Source organism: Pygoscelis adeliae, unplaced genomic scaffold (assembly GCF_000699105.1).
Source record: "Pygoscelis adeliae isolate BGI_AS28 unplaced genomic scaffold, ASM69910v1 Scaffold182, whole genome shotgun sequence".
Lineage (NCBI taxonomy): Eukaryota > Metazoa > Chordata > Aves > Sphenisciformes > Spheniscidae > Pygoscelis > Pygoscelis adeliae.
The window spans coordinates 1,350,285-1,360,638 of record NW_008824669.1 but is presented as its reverse complement, the minus strand read 5'-3'; the positions used below and the strand labels follow the sequence as shown (position 1 = coordinate 1,360,638).

Below are 10,354 nucleotides of genomic sequence, written 5' to 3'. Positions count from 1 at the left end.
TCACCATCCCTGGAGGTATTTAAAAGACGTGTAGATGTGGTGCTTAGGGACATGGTTTGGTGGTGGACTTGGCAGTGCCGGGTTAACGGTTGGACTTGATGACCTTAAAGGTCTTTTCCAACCTAGATGATTCTATGATTCTAAATTAAAATCATAACATCCAACTTCCTTCTAACTTGAAAGGTACCAGCAGAACTCTGCACACAGTACCACAAACCTCCAGCATAGTATCACCCTCCTGACCTCCTTGAACTTATACTCTGATAATATGAACCTATTACAAATGAAATGTAAGTTTTAAGATACTGATTTCACAAACCAAATTCAAAATTCAAACTTGTTCCTGACCGTGCAGCAGCTGTAACAGACAAGTCTCAGCTCTTTTACCAGTAAGTACAGCCATTATGGAGGCTCTGTGTTCTTGTATCAACGGTTGAGAGCACCACTCCCAACACCTTAAGTTAGCCCTTGTTCAAAACACAAGCATCAAAACGCGCTGCCAATATGCATGCCCTCAGGATACACGTTTCCCCAGGCAGCTCTGGACAGGAAAAGTGAAGACAAAACCCTTTAAAATAATAGCCTCCAATATATAGGACTCCTATTTAACTCGGGGTCAAAGACTATCAAGATCACAATGACAATCCTAAATACCAGCAGTTTGATTCTTTGACATTAAAATTTAGGTGGGGGGAGGCAAGTTATATATTTTATCTGAAGTACATAACAGTTTTCACTCATAATTGATTTCACTAACTAGCTTCTCCAAGCACCACGTATTCCTTCTAGATAAAAAAAAAGGATGAAAAATACATTAAGAAGCCCAACCATATACACCAACTTAGCAAACCCTTTACTCAAGGGCTTCTGATGCAGAGACAGTATAACGAACAGGCCATCGTGTAAGGCAAGAACTTTATTTCAGAAGTCACAGTAAGAAAACAGGCGGGTATGTCAGTCTTCACACGCTATTTGACAGCTGAATGCAAGCTGCATCATACTGTGCACAGTAGGAGAATGTATTGCCAAGGCTGTATTTAAAGATGCATGAATGAAAAGTTTGAATTAAACTGCGAATCACTTATTTCTGCTTACTTTTATGACCTTGCCTGCAATGAACTTTCAGGGTTTTACAAGTACATCTTGTGTCATGTTTTCTACTCTTAAATAGTCAGAACATATTTATAAAATCATACTCATACTTACTTGACAGGAGACATAAGCAAGGCAAGAGACTGCATGAAATGAAAGACACCTGATGGATTATCCAAGACTTTGATCTGAAATTAAATGCAAAAAAGAAAAAAACCCTAAGTGAATCTAAATAAAGTTACAGTCCAAGTGAAACAAAGGGCAAATTAGTTTAATCAGAGAAATTCAAATTTTGAGTTTCACATTTTTCACTAGCTTTTTGTTCAGACTAAAAAGTATCCATAAAAGACAGTTCCCACACCCCGGAGAAAGTATTGCTGTGGCAAAATATTGGGAGTTTTCCAAAAGAAGTACTTACAGAAATTAATTTAAAGGAGGAAAAAAAAAAAAGAAAAAAAAATCAAAAGCTCCCCAAAAAGACAACTTCTCTCTTCATTTCATGTGTACATCCGGGCACCAGGGGGAACCGGGATGTTGAGCGCAGGGGAAGTTAGGACGCTACCTCCAATCATCCTTTTATTTCATTGCTTGCCTTTCCCGTTAGTGTAATTGCAACCCTTTTCCTACAGCTATATTTCCAACATCTTCCTCTCTTGGAGGAGTAAAAGCATTCTTTGCAAGAACATCCTAGTACCTTTGGGTATCTGCACTCCCTCTGATCTATACAAAGTGAACCCTTGCCTTTGAAATTACCTAACTAATAAACTTTCCAGGGAAACCAGTCCCATTTCAACAAGCAGGACAGAAAAATCTGTTCCTCCTCATCCCTTATACATTACAGAGCTGCCTCCAATCTCACTTGTCTCATACACAGTTGCTGCTTCAAGTCTAAATATTCTTTCCTTTTCTTGGAGAGCGCTCTCAAAACCTGCTGCTGCACAAGGCCTTCTGAGGTGCACCGCAAGTCCTTGACTCCCTTTCATGGAGTCTCTCTAGCCAAGAACGAGAAGTGTGTTTCCCTGTTAACCTGCTCATGGTTGGACTAACACGAGTGAATACATCCCTTGACAAACCCCTCACTGTTACCATGATTGCACACACCTGGAAACACACAGCGGTCCTGAGGGATTGACTAGGCACAAGACACTCTCCTCTCCTACCCACTGCACTCCCACTCCAACTTTCTGACAAATAAAGAATTAAACAATCACACCTGAATGAACGGAACAGCCCATTCGCTGATCCCAGCTGGACACCGAAGGATGTGGTTGAAGAGGAAGAGATGGTCACCTGGACAGCCAATTCTTTGCAACACTGACACCTAAGGGGAAGTATATTGGAATCTTTCAAACAATTTCAAGTTCATTCCTTCACAGTCTTGCTAACTAGAGTAATACTTTTTTTTTTCCATTTCTCTTCCCATGCTTTCTAACAAACCTCAATTTTCAGAGCAAGTTACAGGAGTGTCCTAGTTTCGGCAGGGATAGAGTTCATTTTCTTCCTAGTAGCTGGTACAGTGCTGTTTTGGATTTAGCATGAGAATAATGTTGATAACGCACCGATGTTTTAGTTGTTGCTGAGCAGTGCTTACACTAAGCCAAGGACTTTTCAGCTTCCCATGCTCTGCCAGCGAGGAGGTGCACAAGAAGCTGGGAGGGGGCACAGCCAGGACAGCTGACCCCAACTGGCCAAAGGGATATTCCATACCATGGGACGTCATGCTCAGTACAGGAACTGGGAGGAGTTAGCCGGGGGACAGTGACCGCTGCTCGGGAACTGGCTGAGCATCGGTCGGTGGGTGGTGAGCAATTGCATCATGCATGGCTTATTTTGTATATTCTTCTATCATTATTATTAGTTTCCTCTCCTTTTCTGTCCTATTAAACTGTCTTTATCTCAACCCACAAAGCTGTGTGGTGTTCAGCTGCCTGCTGGATTAAACCACAACAAGGAGAACAATATGTAAAAGGCTGCTGGCTTGGCTCATGAGCCACAAACTGTTTTCTTTGGTGTAGAAAAACTAATTACTTTACAATTGCATTAAAAACTGATTTATTTAAAAATCAGCAAGAATAGAAGTTTCTCAAAAATGACAAGTCTGAGTAGTTTTACTTTCAAAATAAGTAAAAGCATAATGAATATTGAGCATTAAATCCACTTTGAGCAGCGTTGACTGCTCAGGTGCCAGTCCTCATTAATGCTGCTGACCTCCACTGACTTCCTCAGACAAGGAAATTCATTCTAGAGATTCACTAACAGATTCTGTTCCTCATAAAGAGCAAATCCCCCAAAAAATCACTGCATGTGGGACAGTGAGAGAAACACTTTCAGAAATTACTCCCAAATTCATCCCATTTGTTGGATCGAACAGCTATATCCATGCTTTACTCTCTCACCAGTCTCTGCAGCCACATGAGAAGGTCACTCTGAAACTGAGGATCTTCGATAACTCTGCGGGTGAAACTGAAAAGGACGCTGATACACTCCTTCAAGTGGCCCAAGTCTGAAGAAAGATTTTCTGACTGCTTTGAAACTGTAAATTAAAAACAGAATTAAGGAGCTCTGACGAGCGGGTCTCAGAGTAGTAGCATAAGTAGTGGTTTTGGGGCTATACAGAAAATTTGCTCTCTGTATCTATTGATATCAAGATATTTCAACACAGCTGCTTGCTAAATCTGACAGAGAACAACACTTATTTAGAGAACTTTATTTAACTTTATAATTAAGCGCTGGACGCTAATTACAAGAAGAATTTACTATGGTTACTCTCATAAAAAGTTTACGTTGAGGGAAGGCCTTTTAAGAACCACCATTTACTATGCACATCAACCATCTGGGGGTTGAGGGCAAAGGGAGAAAGACTAGGAAGAATACATGTCCAGGGTGGGAGGGGGAGGAATACTTTAGCTAAAAGATTTTATATATATATATAAAAAAATATATTATAAGTAATAAGGATGAAAACCAAAAAGATTTCCAAGTATTAGAGCTGCGAGATTTCAAGAGGAAGTAAAGCAGGAAAAACATCCAGCTGGTTTCAGAATTGTGCATAATCAATTTGGAAAATGGACTGTATTATACGTTGCCTTTGACAACAAAAGATTGGAGTCCAGGTGTCCCATCCCACCCGGTGTTCCCCTACAGTAATCAGTGGCAGTAGGCAGCTTAGACAGAAGAAGGTACTCCTGCATTCAGCTTCTACTCTCCAGGTAAGTTAAGAGGATTGGAGTTTTTCCTGTGAGAAAAAAGTTTCACTGATCCCTACGTAAGATCAGCAAGTTTTAGTATCAGAGGAGAAACACTCCAGTATACAAATTCCACCACAAGACTCCAAAACTGCAGGTGAACAAGGTGCTGGGCACCCTAAACAGCATAGGGAGCGGTCTAGACCAGCAACACACCTTGTTCTTGCTGCTGAAGAGCCACTGATCTCAGCAGGGACGAGCTGCTGAGCAACCTGTAGACATATGACTCCACTTGCAACCGGGACAACACCGAAGTGTACGAGTGCAGCGCCAGTGTCTGATGCACGTGCTCTGCTTTGGCTTCAAACAGCTTTTTCAGTTCCCCCAACACATTTTCATTCAGCTCCACTGTCTGGTAGCGATGGTGGCCTGTCACTTTGCACTGATCTGCACAGACACCCTGAAAAGAAAGCAATTATTTTATTTAAGTGGCTTGTCATTTTGTTGTGTCAAGTGGGCTTACAGAAATTAGCCTTGACATAACCCTCCCCTCAATAGATTTCAGAGCTTTCATAAAAGGGGCCACTTCACAGGTGGAAAAGACAAACATGTCAGAACATCCTACACACTTTTTAGAGCTGCTGATTACTGAAGATGCATATCCCTGACTTCTGAAAAAAATGACTCTCTAAACCCTCAATAACTCAGATTTAGAAACAGATATGAAGTGACTCGTCTGTATCACTGACAAGATGTGAACAAAAACAGGTGTGTCTACTCCCAGTGAGCGCACTTGCTTCTCAGTTTATAGATTTCCATAAATATTTGGATCTGTTATTTTAAAGCTAAAATATCTACCGAAACAAGATAAATATTTGTCTAAGCTCCCAGAACTGAATATTTATAGCAGTTCCCCATTATACATTTTAAATTTTCAGAAATGAACTGTACTCTAACTTTTTCCCAAACTGGAATTAAAAGCTGAGACTAGTCTTCCTCTGCCTCGTCTCTAATTCTTCAGCACAAGAAAACCACAATACATAACATTGCTATTATTCTTTTATGCAACCAGGAAACATGCTTCAGAATCAGCACTTTGGAAGCTTAGCTTTAAAGTATCCCTGTGTTTCCTAAGTTAGTAGAATAAGAATTTTAAATTAGTATAAAGACAACAATTATTCCGGACATACAATAAAAAACATAGCGGATCGGGATGGAATAAAGCAAGCAGCAAGCTTAGCCAACTGTATGATGACCAGTGCGGATGTAAGAGTGAAGCCAAAATTGCTTTCAGCGTAGAAAGTGATCAACACAAAACTGAGAGTCCAGTGAGGTTCGGCGATACAGGTCGTTATTCCCTAGTGAAAAGGGAAAGATTCAAGTCTGTTCAGTGGATGTCTCTCAGCTCTGAAGAACTGCACAGGAGAGGCACTGCACTCACAGAAACAACAGTAAAAGCCACCACATATATAGGTACTTAGCAACTTCAACAATTTTGATGATGTGTTGGCTATAAACAGCATCAGAGCGCCAGAACAATTTCATTCACTGCCACTGTAACGTCCAGCTCCAAAAACAAAGTTACACAGAATGAGTTTGGGGGAAAATTTTTCTGATGCATGCACCAAAGAGCTCCCCAGACTCCTCTGGTTTGCAGACAGAAGTGCTACGGAGTACCGCGACCACCCTGGAAGTAGCTAAAACCACAGCACCACTTACGGAGTGACAGTTACTGAAAGTGGACGGACTTCACACTCCCTGTGCTTTGAGCAACAGGGTCACCCACGAGCATGACTCAAGCTCCTCTGCAGCTGCCGCCTCTGACAGCAGGGCAGTCGGGAATGACATCAGTGAAAACTGTCACTACGGGCAGCAGGCCACATGGGACGTCACCGAGTCATTCTGAAGTCCTACTCCCCCACATATCCCCTGCCTCTACCTGAAGTACTGCGGCACAAACTTCACCCAACTTCTGCCTGTAGGGCAGAACTGGCTGCACACGGGCTCATTCTGACTGACTAGAGACATGAGTCTGACTCCAAAAGAGATCACTAACGGAGATCCCGCTACCCTACACTCATCAGAGTTTAAAAACCAAACAACAAACGGTCTTAAATCTCAACAGGATGATACTCTGAAGTACTGGGGATCAGTGGAGAGACAGAAAAGCAAAGGCAATCATCTCTCTTAGAATAAAACAGCTTAAATACGGTAAACTTGACAGCAAGTTAAAATTAATGTCTGGAATCATGTCCAAATGGTTTGGGTTCAAAGGTAGCTTCAGCAACAGCACCTGCACAGTTTTCTGTTCTTCTTTAAAAGTCCATAATCTCCCCTTAACATTTTGGCAGTCTGTCGTCATAGCCTGCAGCTCTGCCTCAGCCAGCAACAGCTGCTTCCTGCAGCGCATGTAGTTCAGGAGCAGTTCATAAAATTCGTGCCTGTCCTGATGAGCAACAGTTTCAAATTCCTCTGCATAGGAGTCGACGTTCTCTAACCATGAACACGGCTCAAAAATTTTCAGCTGTTCTCTGGTAAATGGCACCAGTTCTGGTTCGGTTGGGAGCTCTGGATACAGCCTTTCATTGTGCAACAGCGGTTTAACTGCTATTACGGTTGGTCTCTCATAGGACAACTCAGCCGACAAGTCTGGATAAACTGGTTTCAATCCCGAATGCTGAATACGTGTTTTGGATTTCTCAGAGAGCTGCGAGATACTCAGAGGAAGCTTCTCTAAAGAACGGACAAGAGGATTTTTAACATCTTGTACGTTTTCAGTTCCTTTGTCCTGTGCAAAGCCCACTGCTGTCTGAGAGCCAGCAGCACTGGAATGAAAGGTACTACTCAACACATCAGAGTTTCCTGATCCGCTAGCAACCGCCTCCACAGGGCTGTCAGGTTTGACCAACTGGCTTTTTCCACTCTTCTCAACATCCCCCCCACATTCCTCATGGGAAGGATCAGCTTTGAACTCTTCTGCATCTGTGGGGGGCTTTAGAGTCACTGCCGAAGACGCTTCATTTGCTGAAGATAAATTGTCACACACATCCTTTATAGTTTTTCCATCCTCTACTTCATCACTGAGACAAATTTCTGTAAATTCTCCAGGATGTACCACTTGCACTTTACTGGCTGCAGAAGACACTTCTGCCACGGGAGGGAGGAAGACATCATCAGACTCTTGTGTCTGGGACTCCTCACTACTTTTCTTCTTTTTTTCCTAGGAAAAAAAAAAATTAAGAGTGTCACTACCAACAGAATCTCTCCCCCTCACATCCCAAATCCCACCATCACCAAAACTAGTATTTGTCAACACCACAACTCCAAAAGCCCCCCTTAACACATTAATTTTCATAATATTAAAGGTAAAAACAAATGTACCAAACAGTTCCTTGTTCTTTAGCTGCTGTCTTTGAAGACTGTCTATCAGTGTCTATTTTCTTGGTCAGTTCTTGAACAATGCTTCAACATTTCTACGTAAAAAGCTATAAATATCACAGAAGGCTTCATTAACACACAAAATAATCAAAATAACAGGACCCTGACCTCTAAAAAGAGTCACTAGGTTTCACCATACTACAAAAAAAAAAAGTTACTTTGTGATTCGTCTTAGGTTTTACAGAAATATTTTAATGAATGGAAAATTATTTTCAAAGAGTACTTTCAGAACAAAGAAAATCTGGAATACACCCCCCAATCACATTCTAAAACCATCACAACATCTGTACAATTACTGAAATACCTATTTTCAAGAGGTATTGCACACTAGAGATGTAGAAAAACTTGTAAACCAATTGCCCACTTTTAAATTAAGATCTGTTTGGGGGTAAATAGTTCCCACAAACCTAGTCTAAGGTGTAGATTAGCCTCCTTCCCAAAGCACAGCACGGGAAATAATGTTGCGCAGGAAATGAACAAAGATTTTGCCAATTTGTAAAGTGTTTGCCAATTTATAAAACAAAAAATTGACAAAGTGTTTTGCCAATTTGTGAATTGTTTGCATGTACCTACCAGTTTATTAGAAGCGAAACTGAGAAGAGTTAGGTTACAGCACTCCAGTTTTGATGACCCAGATAATACAACACAGCTGAAATTAGGAAAAGCTCTCAATACTTCTCCATGACTGGGGAAAAGATGATAGTTTTGGAAACTTGCTGACAGTATCACACATGCTTTCACTAAGCATCTGTCGTGATTTTGCCTTATAAAAGGGCACGCGTGAAAACAGCTCAAATCAAGGCCCTAGCTAACCTCGATCTCAAGCCTGCTTTTACATCAAGCATGTGCTCACAGCTCCTTTACAAAATGGCAATACACTGGCTTTGCTTTCAGACTGTGTTTTCCGGTATATTAAAAGCTGTAAACACTTCTGATCACAAAACACTTCTGACACACTCCAAGGCTAGCCAAAGCTACAGGAGAGAGGTTAAAAATAGATCAGCACAATTCTTTAAACTAGGACTTGTAGTTATAATAAACATCTCCTGACAATTAACTCGAAGTCAGTAATTTCCACAGGATACTATACCACTAGATCATATTTTCAACAGCGTACTGATCCGCATACTTTAGAAACACACGCTGGTCCCTTCCCCTCTACAATCTCAAAGTTCCCTCTTGCAGTCCTCCTACAGAAGAAACTCCCTTTATCTTCGAGTACCATCCTGCATTTCCCAAACGCTACTGTTAGATAAAATAGTTTCTTTTAAAATTTATGAAGCGCCTTTCAGTTCCCACTTTCCAAGGCAAAAAATGCCATAATCATTAACAGGGATTTCATCTGAGAAAAGATGAGAGAAATCAGGTCCTGAATTAACATGAAAGCAAAACCTGCTGTTCTCTCTTCGGAGGGTTTAGCCTTTAAGTCAAAGACGACACTTGCTCGTTAGCCTTGTCCCGTGCCTAACCATTCTCCTCTCCCGGCATGTCAGCAAACGACACCTCAAGCTCTAAGGACACCTACTGTTTTTCAGGAAACATCTCTGGAGTAACTGAGTGCTACCCACCAAGACGCACACAGGCTCATCTTCACCAGTTCCAGGTGTTTGAACCAGTCTGGCGTTACCGGTGCTGGACAAGCTTAACGCTGGGGCTACTATTTTCAGAAAGCCCTGGGCTCCGTTCCACCACTTGGCAGCTCCACAGCTGAGCCAGCCTTTCTCCCAGCTTTTCAAAGGATTATGGCTTTTTCTGAGGCACGGGAATGGCAAAGTCCTTAATGTGGCTGGGCCCCAAACTGCATCCCCAAACACCCCTGCCTATTAACAGAGCTGAGCGTAATAATAGCAACAAGAATATCAGGAACGGGTCATGTGTAACACCGAAGGATTCTGCATTCTCACACGTGACATCGCCAGCGAATTGTTTCACGGTGAATTACACCTGGAAGGGACGGCCAAAGACAGCGGCCACTGGAGTCACCGTACACATGTCGTTAATGAACTACCAGCGTCATCTGTGACTCACTGCCTTCCTGCAGGGAACTGATTCTCTCAAGCAGCAGCCTTTAGAGCTAACTGCCTTGCTCATGCTATGGGGCTGAATCAAAACAAAACCAGTGACACACTCACTCTTCTGGGATTGCTCTTCCCCCCAGCCTTTACTTGCCTCGAGTTCAGGAATCACAGCCGCAGTTGATACTTGGATCTAACCCTTGTTTTACAAAACAGCGGTCAATTAATCCACTAATTTATCTTCAGAGGGCTGTGACAGCCACGACTTCGATGCCTTTGCTCTATGTGGTGCCCTTTACAACATGCGGTGGTTAAGCAACTAAGGGAAACGTTTCCATTTTGACTCAACTCTGAGGCGAGATATTTCAATTCAGATCATTTCCACAAACTAGCGAAATTCTGCGTAGCACAGCTGCAAGGAAAGCAAAGCCTGCCAAAAGCTGCCGGTATTAACATCAAGAACATGGAACACGCTCACAGCAGGATTAAAACTTAGGAAGCGTGACACTTAACAACTGTAGCACCAACTAACGAAGAACAAACACTGTCCCATGCCTATTTGAGGCCTATACGCGGCCTCGTGTTTTCAGCATTTCAAAGCCAAACCTGTACGTACGAGATGTA

General features: G+C 42.1%; 1 protein-coding gene across 1 annotated transcript in view; it reads right to left on the bottom strand.

The window, feature by feature from the left end:
- The window catches only part of EPG5 (ectopic P-granules autophagy protein 5 homolog (C. elegans)), a 58,815-nt gene extending 49,108 nt beyond the window's left edge, over window positions 1-9,707 (bottom strand). Inside the window, exons 1-6 of the mRNA XM_009322983.1 lie at window positions 9,660-9,707; window positions 6,571-7,497; window positions 4,494-4,737; window positions 3,489-3,625; window positions 2,306-2,413; window positions 1,207-1,280 (exon numbers count right to left, since the gene is read on the bottom strand). Coding sequence (XP_009321258.1) covers window positions 1,207-1,280; window positions 2,306-2,413; window positions 3,489-3,625; window positions 4,494-4,737; window positions 6,571-7,497; window positions 9,660-9,707 — 1,538 coding nt within the window. The remainder of the gene's footprint in view (window positions 1-1,206; window positions 1,281-2,305; window positions 2,414-3,488; window positions 3,626-4,493; window positions 4,738-6,570; window positions 7,498-9,659) is intronic.
- Window positions 9,708-10,354: the final 647 nt, after the last annotated feature.